The sequence below is a fragment of the Chelonia mydas genome, chromosome 1, assembly GCF_015237465.2.
Source record: "Chelonia mydas isolate rCheMyd1 chromosome 1, rCheMyd1.pri.v2, whole genome shotgun sequence".
Classification (NCBI taxonomy): domain Eukaryota; kingdom Metazoa; phylum Chordata; order Testudines; family Cheloniidae; genus Chelonia; species Chelonia mydas.
Genome location: NC_057849.1, coordinates 258,846,683 through 258,866,810, shown reverse-complemented (window position 1 = coordinate 258,866,810; position 20,128 = coordinate 258,846,683). Strand labels below are relative to the sequence as shown.

Sequence of the window (20,128 nt, the reverse complement as noted above, 5' to 3'; positions counted from 1 at the left end):
CAACTGTCTAAATGGGCCATCTTGATTATCACTCCACAAGTTCATCTTAACTAATTAGCCTCTCACAGTTTGTAAGGTAACTTCCAACTTATCTGTATGTATATATATCTATATCTCTATCTTACTATATGTTCCATTCTCTGCATCCGATGAAGTGGGCCGTAGCTCATGAAAGCTTATGCTCTAATAAATTTGTTAGTCTCTAACGTGCCACAAGTACTCCTCCTTCTTCTTCCTGTAAAATGGGGTCATCTGGTCACGCTAGGTAAGGATTGCTACTTCTGAATACAAGGGGCAATTCGAGCCCTGGGGGAGACTCATCCTTGCATGTGGACCCAACCTGACAGCTCCCACGGGCTCCAGGGGCTCCTCTCTCCCTCATGTTACATACTGCAGATGCTGGAAATGGAGCTATGCCCTTTCCCTTTTACAGAGGTTGGGCCACCCTTCACGACCACTCCCCTGCAGTTTGTGTTGTCTGGGCAGAGGAGGGGCTACAGAGCAATTCTGCCAGGCAGCTCCAAGCTGTGACGTTAGCAAGGGAGGGGCGGGTGTCTGAGAAATAAACCGAGAGAGCGAGAGAAGGGGAACGGGTGGAGGAAACTGGGGAGGCAGAAACAGCAAAGAGTGAGAGAACAGGGGCAGGAAAAAGAGGCCGGGGGGAGAGGTAAAGGCACGGGGAGGAGAGCAAAGAGAGACCATGGAGCTGCTCCTGTGGCTCTGGTCCCAGCTTCGATCCTGCGGGAACAACCTCCCAGCCCTGGGCATAGCCCTCACAGTCTTCGCTCTGCTATTTGATTTCCTGAAGCGCAGGAAGCGCTGGAGTCGCTACCCACCAGGGCCGAGCTCTCTGCCCTTCCTTGGGACCATGCTGCAGATCGACTTCCACAACCCGCACGTCTCCTTTGCCCAGGTCAGTGCCAGAGGGGCTGGAGAGCCCAGCGTGCTGGGGAGCGGGGCTGGTGGTTCGTTAATGCAGCTGGTGCGGGCTGGACGGGTTATTTGACCGGCCCGGGGCTTTTCCAAGGCAGGAGCCGTCAGTGCCCCTCGGGGCGGGGGGGCCCTAAGGCTCTCTGCTTCTCTGCTTCGGCCTTGCTCTGGCTCCGGACCCCAGAGGGCAACATTCCACTCCGGAGTCCAGTCCAATTCTCTGCAAAGGTTGTGACAGCGCTGGAGGAGTGTGACCCCCACTGCGCAACCCCCCCTCCCCCGCCAGACAACCCCCCCCCCCCGACTCTTTACCTTCCCCCTGTAATGTCAGTTGGAGACATTGTAGCGTGCTGGGCTGTTGCGCAATATTAGCACTGTTAAACAGCTGCTGCATTCCCCCTCAGAGGTGGGTGCACTCAGTGGTGGGTGAAGTGGTCCCTTTATGTACCATCCGTATCCTCTGGGATGAAAAGGGCTAGTGAAAGATTTGTCATATATGAAAATGCTTCTGTCTCTGCTCAGCTCCCTCCATTCATTCCAAAGTTTCTCTGCTTTGGGGACGTGGAGGCAGGGACGACAGCTTCCTCGTAAGTCACCAGAAATGATTGAGCGTCTCAGCAAAAGCCAACAAAACTGTAATCTCCAGCTAGCCAACTTTAGGATGTGCTTGCTGGCTGTGGCTGCGCTAACAAGAGTTCACACAACTTCTGTGGGGTTATTTCTTGCAAGTGAATGCTTTGTCCTGTTTCCAAAGAAACTGTTGATGTAGCTTGTGGCAACTAAATCATATTATGGTTTGTGACTGTAGTTGCCAAACTCCAGAGGCCCCATTTCTAGGCTGGTACCATGGAAACCGGGTCTGGGTCTTGTTTTCACCATGCGGTAGAAAGAGCGTTTGAGTTTCCAGATCAAATGGGATTATGACAATGCTAGCAACAACACTTTTGACCTGCCGCTGTTTTAACTCCACATTTTTAGTACCAACGTATTATTCCCTTTTCTGTCCTTTTACTTACAGAATCTTAGAAATTAAAGGTAGAAATGGCCTATTCTTATCCACCCCTCTCCCTTCTCGTGGTATGCCCCTGAGGGCTTTATCCATTTTTAATAACCAGCAATGAGGCTTTCATCACTTCCCCAGTCTGATACACCTCTCGCTGAGGTTGTGTTTCTTGCTGTCCAGAGTCAATTTTCCATTATTTAGTCTCATTCCATGACTCCTTCAACCAACCTTAAACAATTTCCCTCTGTCCTTTCCATTTGCACCTTTCAGATACTTGCAGGCATCAATCATAGTCCCCTTCTTTAGATATTTGGCCAGTCTATATATTTACCTCATTTTATCTTTCCTCATGAATCAGCCCGTCCAGCTCCCTAATCTCGTTGGCTGATGCCCATGTGGCTTTGAGGAAAAGTTACTGTAGAAAAGTAGGAACACAATATGATGTGCTTTGTGTTTTTCACATACACATAAAACAAGTACTTGTGGTTTTTCTCTCCCTAAATTCTTGGCCCAGAAAGGCATTTTCTCTTGTATGAGTGGACAATCCTCAAGAAATCCCACAAAAAGCTGAAAATAGGTTAAATTTTGAGCCTAAACTATTTGATGATTGTTTTAAACTCTTCAGCTTTGTGCTCTGCAATGCCTGTCTGTCACCAGGGTACAGTGGCCCTGGTCCTCGCTCACATCAGGCACACTCTGTGCTGGCAGAGTGGTGCAAAGTGGCCTCAAAGCTAGTCTAGCCAGCCACAGCGCATTCAGCCAGGACAGGGGGATAATCCAAAAGCAATTCCTACGGGATGCTTTCCTGTAGCCCAGGGGCACAGGCCACAGTTTTCAGTGCCCTGCAGAATCCCAGCTGCTGAAATTGCCTCTCATGGTTCTTGAAAACTGCCACAATTTAGAAAGGCCTTCAGGCTAATCTAAATTAGTGCAGGGGAACGGGACTGGCCTGGCACACATGATCAGGAGAGTCCAGAGGTATCTTAAAGAACTTTGTACTACCCTCTCCTGCGTTGCACCACACAATTGTTGGCTGCGGGAAAGGATCAAGGTTCGTAATTACAAAACTCAGATTTGCAGCCAAGAACTTAGAAGCATGACATTCTCAATGAAGTTTAGCTGGTTTGCTTTGGTCGAAGACCTGAAAGTTGCTGGGCATGAGCTGAACACCTGCAATTCCACAGGTGCCCCCTCCTCAGGTTTCCCTTGAGTGTGGAAAAAGGGCAGGACTTTTATGCGTCCCCTTTCTAGGCATTTCCCTTTATCTGAGTGTCATTGCCATCTGCTGTAATGCTCAGAACACCATTGGCTAGGATACCCTCATGGTTACATTACATTTCATAGCGGCAATAAGCCATCTCCTGGCGAATGTATTTGGGGTTATGCACCACCCACATAGGTTAAGAGATGGGGCAAAGAAACGGTCAGGCTTTCGGGAGTGGCTCATGAGTGGGAGAGCTCCCACTGCCCCGCTGCCAGAGCTCCGGTGGCGCTTAAAAGGGTCCAGGGCTCCCCGCCGTGGCCAGAGGACCGGGCCCTTTAAAGCACTGCCGGGGAAGCCGGTCCGGCACGGCGTACTGGCTCTTGCCGGTATGCCAGACCGGACCGGCTTACTTCCACCTCTGCCTCCTGGACAGGAGTGCTGGAACCTCGGTAGAAGTGTGTGGGAGGGCATGGGGCTCTGCCCCCTCTGTGACCCTATCTCTCCTCTCTTCTTCCCCCCAGGTCCTGCCCTCTCTGTGGTCCCACCCCCTGCTCCTTCTCTTTCCCCCGAGGCCCTACCCTCCAGCCAGCCTGGAAGCCCAAGCCTGGCTGTGGTAAGAGCCACCCAGGGAGCATGGCCACAGTTGGGAGCCCCCTGGCCCCCTCTGTTCCGGCACCCCTGCTCCTGGATCATTGTAACAGTCTTACCATGGAGTCACAGAAGGTCCCCTTAGACTCTCCAGTCTATCTTGCCACCCAGACAAACTGAACTTACTGATAAATGGTCACCAAAAAAAATCACCCCACGTTCAGCTTATTCCCATTCCCAAGAGACCAGTCACTTACCCCAGGTCAGTTGGTTCCCTAGATCTTACACCAAAGACAACACCTGTAGCCAATCCTGTAATAAATAATCTAAAGGTTTGTTAACTCGGAAAAAGAAATTACAAAGTTATTTGCAGGTTCAAGCAAGCAAACATATACTCACAGATGAGTTACCATCTAAATCCTAAGAGTGACCAAGTTGCAGTGATATGTCTATTCAAAGTGTCTTTCGGGGCAGACCCAGGAGGCTGCCCTGGGGACCTCTAGCCCTGTCAGAGTTCAGACAGCCAAACAGATGGAAAATTTTCCTGTGACTTTGTTTTATTTCCTTCATTCAGCTTCCAAGTCCACAGAACAAGCTTCCTTGCACACAGGATTTCCAAGGGGGGATAGGGCCATTAAGCAGTCCTTTGTATTGCAATGTTCCTTGACCCAGCTGATTTTGATAGCCCTTCTGGATGGGGTGTGGCAGGAGTCCTGTGCCTGGTTCACAAGCGCAGAGCGGACATTTTGCAAAGTTATAACGCAAAACGTACAGATTTTCTTGTGGCGTGGAACACTGACATTGCAAGTGAGATTAACGCCTGCAGCAACTCACAAGCATTTCATAGTCTAAACACGAACTACATTCTTGTAAGACTAATACCTACTTTGAGCAAACTAACATACAGGTGAGCTGGTCTGGTCTCCAGCTATGAGTTTGTTAGTTCTTAGCTAATGCCTGCAGCCTGGGCAAGCGCTGGCACCTTGTTTGCCAGCATCACAGGAAACGCCCTTCCTCACCCCCAATCCCTTATGTCAGTAATTTTTATTTTGTGTGTATCTGTAGGCAGCACTGCTGTACCCTCTGTGATAATATCAGATTTCATAAACGAAGCAAGGTTGGGCCCGGTCAGTACTTGAATGGGATATCTCCTATGCAAAGCCATGTGCTGCAGGAAGCGTTGTAGAAGGCTGTCTGTGCCAGTGGTTAAACCAGTGCCACACCAGGAACAATGTACGCCTGGGTCTGTTATCCTTGAAGACACCAAAAGAGGTCCTGACCTCTGGTAGTTGTTAAAGACCCCATCTGGCTTCCAACGATATATTTTCCCCTTTTCTTTTCTTGGCAGCTGAATAAAAAATATGGAAATGTCTTTAGTCTTCAGAACTGCTGGAGTAATCTGATAGTAGTGAATGGATTCAAAGCAGTAAAGGAAGCATTGGTCCAGAAATCAGAGGACTTTGCTGACCGACCATACTTTCCTATATATGAACACTTGGGTTATGGAGAGAACTCTGAAGGCAAGTACCTTGGAAACTAACATGGTTAGTCTGGCAGTGTTGCAGGGGGACTGGCTTTATCATCTGAGCTCCTGGAGAGGTTGAAGGGGACTTAGCGAGTGAGCTGGAGTCTGCCCCTGACACTACCTCTCGCGAGGAGGAAGTCAGGCTAGATGAAAATGGGGACTCTTCTTCCCAACTGCAGCGCTGCAACAACTATAAGACAGGGCCATTCTGAAATGCTCCGTGGGATGTACATGCCAATCAACACCGATTGGCTGCCACTGTCAGAACTGGCTGATTCCTACCCCTCACCATATGTAGGCACCTTCCTCGGCTTGTAAAAAAAAAAATAACCTCCTTCCAAGGAACCTCCAGGACCCAAGAGTGAAAGTGGGGGAGAGTAGAAAGAAAAGCAACCTAAAAGGGAGGCTTGTTGGGCTGGAATTATCTCAGGTTATCCCAAAGCACTTTCATTAGAAAGCTTAGAGCTGGACAAATACCTATAGAGTCACATCTTCTCAACCGTGGGCAGTATGTGAACCCCCCATTTGGGGAGGCTAGTCCCCTGCCCTGAGCTCCCTACTGCAGCTGGAGAAGCCCTGCCCAAGCCACCGCCTGCCTGAGCCACCCCGAGTCCTGGCTGGCTGGAGGAGCTCTGAGTCCTCGCGCTGGCCTGGGGCCATGGTGGGGATTATTTGCAGAAGTTTGGGGAGGCTTAGCCTCCTCCAGCCTCCGTTACACACCGCCTATGTTCTCAGTCTCACCCTGGCCCATACTCTGGCCAGTGCAAGAATGCGCCCTATAGTATGTTCTCCAGGGCTTTCTCCAATCCAATTTTAAATGACTTGTGGTGGGGCATCCATGAATTCCTTTGAGAGACTATTGAGTAGTTTAGTCGATCTAATCATTGGGAAATGTTTTCTGACATCCAGCGTGAGCCTCACACCCTGAGGGTATAGCATGGCTTAGCTCCATTGATTGCATCCGGTTATACGAGCTGTGGATCTGGTCCTGAACTTCATCCCCTTACTCCTAGCTATACCTTGGACCTCCCTGAATAATCCCTCTCCTTCTGCACTAACCACCTACACTTATTAAGGCTGCAATAATAGCTCCCATTAGTTGCCATTTGGCCAAGCTATACTTGGTTCCTTTTATCCTTCCTCAGAAGCCAGTCCCTTCAGCCCTATTTTGTTGCTGTCCAGTGAATTTTGTATGGTGCTTCCCAGAGGTGGTTATGTCTCTTGTTTTGTTAATATTTTCCAGGGGTGCTGGTTGCAAGATATGGTCATGCGTGGAAGGAGCAAAGGAGATTTGCACTCTCTACCTTGAGGAACTTTGGGATGGGAAAGAAATCCTTGGAGCACCGTGTGACCGAGGAAGCTGGATTTCTATGCTCTGCGATCAGTTCTGAAAAAGGTTTGTGGCATCCAGGGAGATGGGGCAGGGGAGCAGTGTAACTTCCATAGATAAGGAAATGAAAGGGTAATATGGCTGATTATGAAGGAAGGAATAATAACACAGTATCTCACATTTCTACATAATCGCTGATAGCCAGAAGGATACTAAAGTGCTTTGGAGACCAGACACATAGTGATCATTCATCCAGCACTATCATGAAGCCATCTGTGGGGTCCAACCGGACAGCTGTTTTAACATGACAGTTTGTGATGGGAAGTAAAACAAAAACAAAACCCCGACACCTCCAATTGAATGTGCAAGGGGAATTTTAGGTTGGTAGAAAGTAATTACCTCAACTGGAATCTGGTGAAGGCGTCAACACTAAGACGCTTCCAAAACATGCCATGACGTCTTTAAGGACGTCACTTTTATGCCTCAACTTAAAAATGTCTGTAGCAGCACAGTAACATCTGTCTGTACACAGGCGGCCCGGGTTCAGTCCCGAGGCAAGGAGATGAGTACTGTTACCTGCACACAATTCTCTGTTACTTGCACGCTCTAGGGGCACCCACTTGACCCAGTTCTTAGGGCTGAAGGCGTAACCCTCTTAATTTAGACACCCACCCTTACCCCAGTCCTAGGGATCAGGGCATACCGTTTGGGGGTTTGCAAGACCTTTTACCAGTGAAAGAGCCTTACACAGTAATTACCTCTATTTATTAACAATTACCAAGCAGAATACACATGGTAAGCGTACAATGCTGTGCTCGCCAATCCTGGTCAGGCAGGCGGACTTTCCCTGTTGGCCATGCAAGGGCAGTCTCGTCTGGATTCCGCCACCTTAACTAATTTAGACCTAGCAAAATTAATTATGTAACAGACAAAAACAAAGAACCAGACAAACAGTCGAGAAGTGGGGACCATAAAGATTAAACAATAAAGAAATGAGGATTTCACAACCAGAACTATTGATAAGTGATTTCATGCCAGAGAGAATGCTATCAAACTAAGTTTTCTTTAACCCTCTTAAGATCTGTTTCTTTATCTGGTGATAGTGGGTGCCATTAGGACAGGATCGCCTTCTTAGCAGCCCGATATTACATTGTTTTAATGTATTTTAGATGGACTGTGAGGATGTGACTTCCTACTTCTCAGCTAATGGCTGCGGCTCTCCTAATATGGTTGCAGACAAAGGCCTTATCCTGACAGTACCACTGACTGAATCCGCAGCCCAAACCTGCAATTCTTAAGTTTTCCATGGTGGTCTCTCTTCCAAGTATTGAGCAGGCCCAACCCTGTTAGTCTGTGAGACATCTTTAACGTCCCCAACTTACATGAGCATGGACTTTCAACTGGTTGCTCCATAAGAAGTCTTGAAATGTTAGCGGTTCTTGCTCAGTATGTTCCATGCAGTGAGGGGCAGGCTACAATGCTGTTGTTCCTCCTAATGTCTTTGGTTGGTCCTGTATGTTTTTCAGGTCGTCCTTTTGATCCACGTTTTCTTATAAACAACGCAGTTAGCAATGTGATCTGCTCCCTCATCTATGGTGAGCGCTTTGACTATGACAATAAGAAATTTCAGAGGTTGTTGCATTTGATTAATCAGGCCTTGAATGAAGAAGCTGGATTCCTGCCCCAGGTAAGTCAGCATGTATGATTTGGTCAGTAAGAAGCTGCCATTTGATTGATCAGTAAGATTGTATTTTAGTGATTCTTTTCTGGGAACCATAGGGTGTGGTTGTCTCTCTCTCTCTCACTCTGTTATCTTAGCTCCTTGTCGTAGTACCTTGGCTGCTGCGCATCCCTGGAGTGCCACAGAGCATGTTCCGATCCCAAAAGGAGATCCTGGACTTCACAAATGAGCTTCTGAAGGAGCACAGGATGACCTGGAATCCTACCCAAAAGAGAGACTTCACTGATGCTTTTCTACAAGAGATAGAGAAGGTAGGAGGAGAGGGGCAGGTGTAGATCTCTTTGGCTCTCTGAATGTATTAGTGATGGGAACACTCCCTGTTAGCTTCCCTTGTTGTCAAGTTTACAAGCAAAATCCTATTGCTAATAGAACTGCTATGAACAGCTCGCTATTCTATTTCTTCTGGTTTTCACTTATCTAGTGAGTTTAATGAGTTCACGCTCAGAAATCAGCTGAAGAATAGGCTGAAACATGAAACAAGGAAACGTGTCACTTTTGACAAAATTTCCTTTAGAGAAAAATGAAAATGAAACATTTAGATAGGCTTGAAACATTCCGTTTTGAGGTTGTCAGAACAGCACTGTGACAGGGTCGGGTCAAATGGCTACAGGAGAGTAATAGAAGGCAGATATATTATCCCCAGGTTAAGTAGGTCCCTTTTCCCTGGGTAAGGTAACAGGGAAGGTTCCAGAACAATCAGGAACCGTCTGGAGACAATTAAGACAGACAGGCTGGTTAGAACACCTGCAGCCAATCAAGAAGCCGCTAGAATCAATTAAGGCAAGCTAATCAGGGCACCTGGGTTTAAAAAGGAGCTCACTTCAGTTTGTGGTGCCCGTGTGAGGAGCTGGGAGCAAGAGACACTAGGAGCTGAGCGTGAGAACGCATACTGTTGGAGGACTGAGGCGTAGAAGCATTATCAGACACCAGGAGGAAGGTCCTATGGTGGGAATAAAGAAAGGGTTGGGAGGAGGCCATGGGGAAGTAGCCCAGGTAGTTGTAGCTGTCGCACAGCTGTTCCAGGAGGCACTCTAGACAGCTGCATTCCACAGGGCCTTGGGCTGGAACCTGGAGTCGAGGGAGGGCCCGGGTTCCCCCCAAACCTCCCAAGTCCTGGTCAGACACAGGAGGAATTGACCTGGACTGTGGGTTCACGAAAATGGCCAAGCTGAGGGCTGCCGTAAAGCTCCAAGGCGAGCAAATCCGCCAATAAGCGCAAGACCCACCAAGGTAGAGGAGGAACTTTGTCACAGCACATTTCAATTTTTCATTTAGAAATTACTTCATTTCACTTTTATTTTATTTTATTGTTTGTTTTATTTTTATATTAATTTTATTTTTATAGTATTTTTTAAATTTTGATTAACCTGAAACCGTTTTTAAAAAACTTTCATTTTGTGTGAAATTTCTAAATGTCAACTTCTTGTTCTGAGACGTAAACAAAGCAAATTACATCGTAATTGGCTCTTAAATAGCATATTAGTGATTGCCCATGTGAAGTCTAAGTCCAAATTTACAGAATTGGTCTGAGAAAAATCGAGATAAGAAACCCTTAGAAAACAGACACATAAAATCTACAGCATTACAAAAGATAGCCGGACTACTTCGTGCTGCGATCCTGTCATATCTTGTGCGCTAAGCACGGTGGCCCTGAAGAGTACTTGGTGGGGAGACCTGACTTGTAGAAAATGAGATTGTTGGTTCAGTAGGTAGCACTGAGGTCCTGTTCTCATAGAAGCTACCAGGGCAGGAATAGGGCCTGTCAGATTGTTATTCCCAGGTAGGTATATGAACTCTTGGAATCCTGATGTTAATTTGTTGGCTAGCATGTTGGCTGCACCCTGCTCGCTACTACATGGAATTTCTGACCTGATCAAGTGTGAGTGATCACACTAACCTCTTGAGGTTGCAGAGGCACAAATCTCTAAGACTGACTGGAGACCCTCCTTTAACTCTGGTGGCAAGAGACTGGGCAGAGTTTCCAGCATGTATGCTGAGTGTACTGAGTTGCATCAGCCAGTGGGAGTCTGCCGTGCCTGGGTACTCCTCCTCCATCTTCATAAACTCTTTCAGGTGCCTTTGGCAGTGGTGCTGGAACTGGGGATGCTGCCGCGCCCCCTGGCTTGAAGCAGTAATAACACACACCAAATACATGGTTTCCAGCATCAGCACCCCCACTATAAAAATTTTTCCAGCACCCCTGGACTTTGGTGGGTCAGAAAATGCTGCTGAAATGTCCACCAGCGCCTCAAGGAAACTCTGCCCAATTCCTGACCCAGGCGTGACAGCGCAAGCAAGAAAAGTTCTTGAAAAGGGGCCTCTTCCATGTTGCTCGGCAGGCAGTGTTGGCAGGCTGGTCACGCTTCCTGTAACGTGCAGGGTGGGCATGAAGCTTCCCCACAGTCAAAGGCTAGAGCAGCCATACTCTGGGAGGGTGCTAGGGAGTCTGGGATATGGTTGGTTTGACTCAGGTCTGCCTGCTACTGTGTGGATGCCAGAACCCCAGGTTCACGCCTGGGCTCGAAAATTCTTAACGTAGGGTTGATAATCAGCATAGACTTCTGCAGGGGTAGTCAATAAATTTTTGTCAAGGTCCACATTTCTTGGTCAAGGTATAGGCAAGATCCAAACTGCAGAGAGAAAAAAAACAATAATAATAAGCAAATAAAAAATTTCAGGGTCTGTTCAAAAGCATCTAGCAGTCCAGATTTGGCTTGCGAACTACCTATTGACTACCCCGGTGTAGAATCTCAAGCGCATGGTTCTCTAACGCAGGATCAGCTGAGTCAAGTGTCCCGAACCCTGGGCTTATATTGCCTGTGTAGACATACCCTGTGTTTTAGGAGGAGAAGGTCCCGAGCTTTATTCCTGATGAAGTCTATGATGTGTGGGACAAATTATTACCTTGAAATGCATGTGACCAAGGAGCCATTACAGCATGTGTTGTCATATGTACGTGTTTTGCTGCACTCTGCAAACAATTCAACCTTTCAGTCTGAGAATATGAATTACCACTATCTACAATTCTGCTCCTCTCTCCCCAACAAAAATCTAAGGTCAAATCATGCTCTCCTTTGTTCTCTTCAGGCTAAAGAGCATGCGGGGAGCAGTTTCAATGACAACAACCTTCCTATGGTAACAGTTGACTTGTTTACCGCTGGCACTGAGACCACTTCCACCACCCTGCGCTGGGCATTGCTGTTCATGCTTCTCCACCCTGACATCCAGTGTAAGCAAGGGGACTGGTGGAGATGTGACCGGTTCTTCCACAGAGAACTTCTTAGCATCTGCTGTCACCTTTGTGTTCTGGGGGTATGAAGCTGCCGTAGGAGCAGTGACAGCAGTGATTGGGGAATAATTCCAGTGGAGCACTTTCTGAGGGGGAGAGCAAAGACCTGTGGGAAGGGAGAAAGGAGAGAGCAAGCCCCTGTTAAAGATTTCAGCATCAGAGGGAGCACTCACCACTTTTCTTCATGACAAGTGCACTTTGAGACCCTTGTAGCTACTTGGTAACTCTTCCTTCTCTTAGGGTCTCTGCAGGGATAAATGCTAACCTGCTTGAATGTGCTAATGCTGGAGGCAGAAGTGGGTCAAATGCAGTATGGGTAAGGTGGGGTGTCTCGAACAATGCGCTTATTGGCCTATAGAACAGAGGATGACTATGTAAGTTGGGCTGAGGAACCGAAGATGAGTGTGCTCTCCTTCAGCTCCTAATTCCGCATTTCTCTCTTTCCTACTGTCTACGGGGCTTGCTTTGCCCCCTTGCCCCCAGCCAGGTAAACCCTGCCTCCCTTGCATTCTTGCTTTCAGGTGCTTTCAACAAACATATAAGACCTGATTGTGAGGTCAGGAATTAGTAGTTGGGAAGCAGAGCAGTTCATGTCTGGGGTATCAAAGAGGCTTTCTGGTTGTGTGAAGGTGAGAGAAATCAGAAGTTTGTCCACCCCCTCTCCTCACTGCTGGTTATCTTTCCTGACCCCTGAAGAAGTGCCCCAGACACTTAAAGCACCCACTTCCTAGAGATGACTCGCTTGTAAACTGCTCAGTGATTGGTAGGAAGGTGGCTAACAAACTCACCGAATATAAACCCAGCGCTGTACAAATAGACAGACCATTCCTGCCCCATAGGGTTTAAAGCCTAAGGGTAAATGCGTAGGTTCCCCATTTTTATGGTGTTGATGTACATCATTATGTTGCATTGAGGAGGATGTAAAGTGTCTTTTTCCAGGTAAAGTCCATGAGGAAATTGATAAGGTGATTGGCAGGGACAGGTCACCCCAGATGGAGGACCAAGCGAACATGCCTTATACCAGTGCTGTGGTCCATGAAACTCAACGTTATGGGGATATCGTTCCTGTTGGATTGCCTCACATGACGTACCGGGACACTGAGCTCCAAGGCTTCTTCATTCCAAAGGTATCTATGGCCAGGCAGGGGATGCAGACCTCCTCTCCCCTTGCAGACTTATGTCCTGCAACTGCAGACATTTCATATGTGAATCTCCCCAAGGTTTCATGAAGAGGGGGGTGGCGCACCAGGCCCTGAATCACACAACCATTGGCGAGTTATCAAATGTGCAGTTTTAAAAGGCCTTGTGCTTCAGAGACAGCCTTGTTTATGTGGTTAGCTCCATCTTGAACAGGTCTTTGGATATCTGCAAAAACAACGAATTGAGCTAAGACACTACTAAGGATTTCAATCCTTACAGGGGAGACTGTAATTTTGTCTTGGGCACCTTCTAACATTCAGTACATCTGCTTGAAGGTGGTGAAAGGTAATGCTGACTGACTGTATAGAAACTACCGGCTAGGTCAGCAGTTCAAATCCAACACAGTAGCAACTAACACTCTATTATCTGAAGGTTGTTCAGAGGCCACTGTGCATCTCTATCCAGTTCCAAATGGACAAGAGACAATGACTCTTTGGTGAGAGTCTCATTGGAGAGACCAAAGCCACACAATACTCAATTCCACTTTTGCCCTTAGAGGAAGCTCCTCTAGCTCAGGCCTGAGGCATGTGAGAGGGGAAAGATCTCGCTTTTTCTGTGAAGACAATGAGAATTGTGGTTTGGAGTCTCTCAGTCAGCACACTCTTACCAGAGCTAAAATTAACTTGGGACAATATTTGAAGCAACTGGGGAGTAGAAGGAATTTTCATCTCCTGAACCTCATTAGACCATGAAAACACCCCTTGCATACTCTTAGTCTAGTTAGCATGCAATGGACAAGGGCTTCAGAGCATATGCTGTGCACTGGCTGGGGCCTTGAAAGCGTCCCACTCCACTGTGCTATAAGATTATACAATGAGGTACCTGAGCTGGGTTCTGTGCCTTCCTCTGAAGCGTCCTACAATGGCCACTGTTTGAGATGGGATATTGAATGCAGAGGGACTGGCCTGTTGTGCTGTGACAACTCTTATGTACCTTGTTCCTTCTCTGGGGTGGATCAGGGAACGACAGTCATCACGAACTTGACCTCGGTGCTGAAGGATGAAACGGTTTGGGAGAAGCCGCACCAGTTCTACCCGGAGCACTTCCTGGATGCAGATGGGCAGTTTGTGAAGCGAGAGGCCTTCCTGCCTTTCTCTGCAGGTAAATCCAAGGGGAGGAGCAGCTGGCAGAGGCCGTCCCTGTGGAAATGAGGCACAGTGCATGAGATGTGACCCACTATAGTTATGGGAAAATGAGTCTCCTCTAAAGCAAGATGTCCCTCTCATCATGAGAGCAGCTTCCTCAAGGGGAAGATCAGTGCAGTCTGTGCTGAGCTGGGCCTGTTCTTCATGAGCATGCTGCATCTCCCCAGAGAAACTACTTCATGCTCCAATAGACACAGGGACATACTGAATGCAACACATTAATCCCTTCTGCACTCTAAGGGAAAACCTTAACTACAAGCCCAGGAATCTGTTTAGAAACAATGTGCACGCAGGTGAGGTGTGTGTTATTGGGAAAAGGATGAGGTCGGAGTTAAGGCTTTCTGTTAAAGCATGATCAAAATTGCTGTGTCCCACATGCTTCTTTATCTGTTGCAAGGCACCCTGATCAAAGGAAGGTGTTTGTTACTGGAGGCTCTGGGACCACTGCAATGAGGAACATAGGGAACATGGATCCGTCGGGGATAAAGGGGAGATGGATGTTCCCAGTTTCCCGTATGTTCACCCAAGAGATGGGAAGAGGGAAATACTGATTCTCTGATACACACCAAAGGAGGCCAGCTGTGGCTGGTGGAGGGTCTGTTGGGTCTGTCCTAACCCCTCTGGTCACCACATCAACAGCAGTGGGAAGCCTGAACCAGTGGGCCACTGCCTCTGCCAGGCTTGTACGAGTGCAGCCCAGGAGTCCCAGCAGTGTGAACCATGAGGGCTTCGAGGGGAGGGTCTATGCACTGAGCAGGATTATAGCTTTTCCACAGAACCTTTCCCAGTGACTGGTTGGTGCTCTCTAGGTTTGTTTCAATGCAGCCAACCGTTTCAGTGGCAGAGAGGGGTTGAGGTCCCATCAAAAAAAAAAAAAATGTGACACAACCTTAGTTAGGCAGCTTCTAATGCATTTCCAGGATACTCTGGTATTGGCTCAGCGGGTACATCTACACTTCAGACTGGGGGTGTATGTTCCAGGTTGGGGACACATACCCACGCTAACTCGGTGATAGCATGTAGGAGCGTAGCCACTGCAGCGTGAGCAATGGGAGGGGCTGGCCGCCCTGAGGATAATCCCGTCGAAGATGGTAGGTACCTACTCAGGTGGCTAGCCCCTCCCACTGCTTGCACCCCCATGACTACACTTCTCTTTTTAGCACACTAGCTAGCTCAGAGTTAATGGAGGAACGTCTCCTCGAGCTGGAGATTACACCTACCGAAGTGTGGATGTATCCTTGGTTAAAAGCCACTTTTGTTTTTCATTTTATGATTTTATTTTAGTCTGTAAACAGGCAATTGAGCCGCCACCTTCCATTTGTGCCAAACTGCAGTGCAATCAGAGTTTCCCTTGCACCCTTTGTCAGTGCCTGCCTTTCACTCTCTCTGGAGCAGCGGTTCCCAAAGCATAGCTCACAACCCCAAATGGGGCCGTGCCATCAGCACATGGGATTGTGGCAATCCTTTGTGTGCAGAGGATGCCATTTTGCTCTGTACAGCATGACCTCGCATGCACCATATGTAGGCGGTCACACTGGGTGGGGGACACCATTTTATAGAGCAAAATGGCATTCTCCACAAGGGGTGAGCTCACACTTACGGTGTGTCTGAGATCGTGCTGTGCAGAGGACACCATTTGGCTCCTCCATGTAGTCTGGGATTCCGGACAGAAATACTTCATTAAAACGGGGTCATTCCGGAAAAAAAATTGGGACCTGCTGGTCTAGAGCCTCACAGAATTCAAGAATGGACTTTTGTTAGCTAGCTCAGTATTTGTACCTTAGCAGCACAAAGCACAACACCTCTGCCTTTCCTATTTGCTCAACAGCCACACTAGATAATAGTGTTGCCCCTTTCCAACGGCTGAATGGCTACTTGAAACTACAGTAAAGAATAAAATTGTCAGACGCATAAACGAACATAATTTGTTGGGGAAGAGTCAACATGGTTTTTGTAAAGGGAAATCACACCTCCCCAAGCTACTAGAAGTCTTTGAGGGGGTCAACAAGCACGTGGACAAGGTCCCTCACCAAAGGCTGTCATGGGATAAGAGGGAAGGTGCTCTCATGGATTAGTATCTGGTTAAAAGATAGGAAACTAAGGGTAGGAATAAATGGTCAGTTTTCAGAATGGAGAGAGGTAAATAGTGGTGCCCCTCAGAGGTCTGTACGGGGACGAGTCCTATTCACCATATTCATAAATGGTCTGGAAAAAGGGGTAAACAGTGAGGTGGCAAAATTTGCAGATGATACGGAAGTACCCAAGAGAGTTAAGTTCCAGGCAGACTGTGAAGAGCTACAAAAGGATCTGTCAGAACTGGGTGACTGGGCAACAAAATGGCAGATGAAATTCAGTGTTGATAAATGCAAAGTAATGCACATTGGAAAACATAATCGCAACTATACATGTAAAATGATGGGGTCTAAATTAGTTGTTACCACTCAAGAAAGACCTTGGAGTCATTGTGGATAGTTCTCTGAAAACATCCACGCAGTGTGCAGTGGCAGTCAGAAAAAGCAAACAATGTTGGGAATCCTTAAGAAAGAGAGAGATAAGAAGACAGAAAATATCATATTGCCTCTATATAAATCCATGGTATGCCCATATCTTGACCACTGTGTGCAGATGTGGTCGGCCCATCTCAAAAAAGCGATATTGGAATTGGAAAAGGTCAACAAAAATGATGAGGGATATGGAACGGCTTCCATATGAGGAGAGATTAATAAGGCTGGGACTTTTCAGCTTGGAAAAGAGAAGAGTAAGGGGTGATATGATTGAGGTCTATTAAATCATGACTGGTGTGGAGAAATGTGGGTCATTGGTGAAAATGCACCACTTGTATTTGCCTCGAGTCCAGGAAACCAATGTCCCCAGATCGCACTTGAACCAGAATCTCCTGCCTGGTAGCATGGGCATGCTGTTCCACCTCAGATTTCTCTATCCAAAAGGCAGTTATTTGCCCATTTAGATTCTAGAAGGCAAGAATTCCACGAACAGCATATGGGACAGATCGTCAACTGGTGTCAATTACCACAGCTCCTTTTACATTGATGGAGTTGTGCCAATTTAACCAGCTGCAGATTTAGCCCTGTGTATTAGAGTGTCTCTGACCCTTTTGAGTCAGGCTAACTAGGCAGTAATTCCCCTCTCCAAATCAACTGACAGAGTCCTTTGTTTTATGGTTTCCACTGAAGCTTTTCGTCCTGGCCACCATCAGAGACAGCGAATCGGATTAAATAGAACATTGGTCTGTCTGGAGAAGTATTTCCTAGTTGTTCCTGTTCACACAGGGTCTGGGAATAGGGAGACTCAGCATCTGCTGCATATGGAGGTGATTCTCTGTTCACTCCAACCTGTGGGTGCGCAGTACGGGTCTTACTCCTTCAGTGGCTAGTCATTTACATGTGGTGTTGTATCCTCCTCCTTCTCTCTAACTCCTCCCTCTTTTCTCACTCCCACGCTTGCAGGTCGTCGTGTTTGCCTGGGGGAACAACTGGCCAGGACGGAGCTTTTCCTCTTCTTCACCAGCCTCCTGCAGCACTTCACCATCCGTCTCCCTGAGGGCCAGGCCAGGCCTCGAGAGGATGGACGCTTTGCCACGACACTCACTCCCCACCCCTACCAGATCCAGGCTGTCCCAAGATAAGTGCAGTTTTCTGCCAAGTTCCCCTCATATATTTTAGGACCGCTGTAGTGCTTAGCTGAAAGATGCTCCTACTCCAACGGGGCAGCTTCTCCCGTCGGCATCGTTAAGCCACCTCCCTGAGAGGCGTTAGCTGTGTCGATGGGAGAAGCTTTGATGACACAGCGCTGTCTACCCAGAGGTTAGGCTGGTATAACTATGTCGCTCAGGGGTGTGAAGTTTTCACACCCCTGAGCGATGTAATTATACCGATATAAGCCTGTCGTGTAGACCTGGCCTTAGTGTTGTGTCTGCTTCATTCTTTAACAGAGTCTCCTTGAGATCACCTGAAGAGATGGTATCAGCATTATTGGCTGTTTACCCATCAGCACTGTGTAGATCCCTGTCACGTATCAGTACACAACGCAAATGTGTAACAGAATGCTAAAGATAGCATCATTACACATGGATATCAAGAGCCTGGCAGACTTGTCACTGCAACACACAATGAGCTTAGTGCAGCTGTTCAAATGGGAAGCTCAGTGCTCTGAGCCAGCAGGGTGTGGTTTGGTTTTCTAGCACTTTTCCTGGGTATCCCTTCAGGGCCAGGCCAATGCCTCTTCTGAGAAGAGATTCTGAAGTATACTTTGCATTTGCTTGTACAAGCTGCAGACAGTGCTATTGACAGAGATTTACCTGCATTACTTCAGGAGATTTGGTAAACAAAAATGGATCACTTCTTCCACTGATGTAAAGTGACTTCAATGGAGCTATGCCTATTTGTGCCAGTTGAGGATCTGGCCCAATATGTACTTTATAGTTTAGTGTAATTCAGGGGTGGGCAAAGTACAGCCCACTGGCCGAATCCGACCCATGAGCCATTTTCAGCTGACTCTGCTCCGGCGCTCCAGCCGGGGCGCTGGGTCTGGGGCTGCAGCACAGGCCCACTCTGTCCGGGGCGCTGGGTCGGGGGCCACACCATGCGGCTCCAGGAAGCCATGCCAGGGCCCCTCTCTGGCTCCTACACACTCCAATGGGAGCTGCAGGGGCGGTGCCTGCGGATGGGGCAGCGTGCAGAGCCATCTGGCCATATCTTGGCATAGGAGCCGGAGAAAGGACATGCCGCTGCTTCCGAGAACCGCTTGAGGTAAGCGCCGCTCAGAGCCTGCGCCCCCTGAACCTCTCCCCACACCCCAACCCCCTGCCCCAGTCCTGATCCTCCTCCCTCTCTCAAAACCCCTCGATCCTAGCCTTGAGCACCCTCCTGCACCCCAAACTCCTCATCCCCAGCCCTACCCCAGAGCCTGCACCCCCTCCTGCACACCAACCCCAATTTTGTAAGCAATCATGGCTCACCATACAATGTCTATTCCCAGATGTGGCCCTTGGGCCAAAAAGTGTGCCTGGTATAATTCCAGTTTTGATCTTATCTTTTTCGTTTTGCACAAACGTAATATGAAGGAACCACAGTTGTACAGTGGGGTCCAAACACGTGTTTATTGGAAATACGCAACATGCCAGGCATTCCTCCACCTACACACTGCTGCTCTGGTTGGGTTCTGGCAACTTCTAAAAAACCAGCACATGGGGAATGGAACAATAAGGCTCACAAACTATTTAAAGGGATATTACGCTATGCCCGTACACGACACCTTCCTTCTTCCATTGTACACGTTCCTTTCACTTTCAGCCCGGAAAAGGGTTAATACAGTTTCTTTGGAATAGAAACCTCTTCTGTTAGAGTAAAGCGACTATGGGAGGAATTGCCATTAATTTGCCTCAAAATATTGTGTTTTTTCCATGATAAGCCTGTAATTTGCCCTTGCAAAGGATTGTTATAATTTGAGTGTTGTATACAAAATAGTAAAATTACGTTAATAAAAAGAGGACTATTTTATTCTTTAATGTTTATTACTTCCTGTCTCTTTTGTTCTTGAAAATTGCTTGCCTCTGGTGCTTCATATCAAGTCCATGCTCTATGTTACTGTGCGAAGGAGATTTGGGCTGTGTGACTAGAAGTCAAGGGATGAGATTGCGGTTATGTTGCTTGGGGAATTGCAGAGTGAATTGAGATGGAGCGTAGGGAGTAGATCACATTCGCTGCTTGGCTGGATTATGAGTCGTTCAGACCCAACAATTATTTTTAACCTAAAAGCCTCTTGTTCCCAAAGGAAAGCAGCTAACTTACACTTAGTTTCCCGTAGCCCTGTCTAGGCTGTCGGAAGCAGAGACTAGTCAGCGCACATCAGCACTTCAGCCAAGCCACCTGTCCACCCACAGACTGCCCAGCCACACAGCCCAGCGAAATGGGACAGACCATTGTCAAACTGTAACATGGAGATGATGATAATATTTCCTTTGTCCCACTGTGTCTGCCTTGTCTGTTCAGAATCTGAGCTCTTCAGGGCCAGGACTGTCTCTTACTGTGTATCTGTACAATGCCTAGCACAAAGAGATCTCCAGGTACTATCCTAATACAAACAATAAACCACAAGAATAATTACCACATTTAAAGTAAAACTTAGACGCAAAGAAAATGATTGTTTTTTGT

The 20,128-nt window shown here is 47.7% G+C and overlaps 1 protein-coding gene across 1 annotated transcript; it reads left to right on the top strand.

Moving 5' to 3' along the window:
• Nucleotides 1-481: 481 nt before the first annotated feature.
• Nucleotides 482-19,482, top strand: LOC102934237 (cytochrome P450 2D14). Its single transcript, XM_037883003.2, has 9 exons — nt 482-913; nt 5,074-5,245; nt 6,494-6,646; nt 8,107-8,267; nt 8,399-8,572; nt 11,409-11,550; nt 12,550-12,737; nt 13,770-13,911; nt 17,423-19,482. The coding sequence occupies exons 1-9, from the start codon at nt 701-703 to the stop codon at nt 17,599-17,601; spliced, it is 1,524 nt and encodes a 507-aa protein (XP_037738931.1). The 5' UTR covers nt 482-700; the 3' UTR covers nt 17,602-19,482.
• Nucleotides 19,483-20,128: the final 646 nt, after the last annotated feature.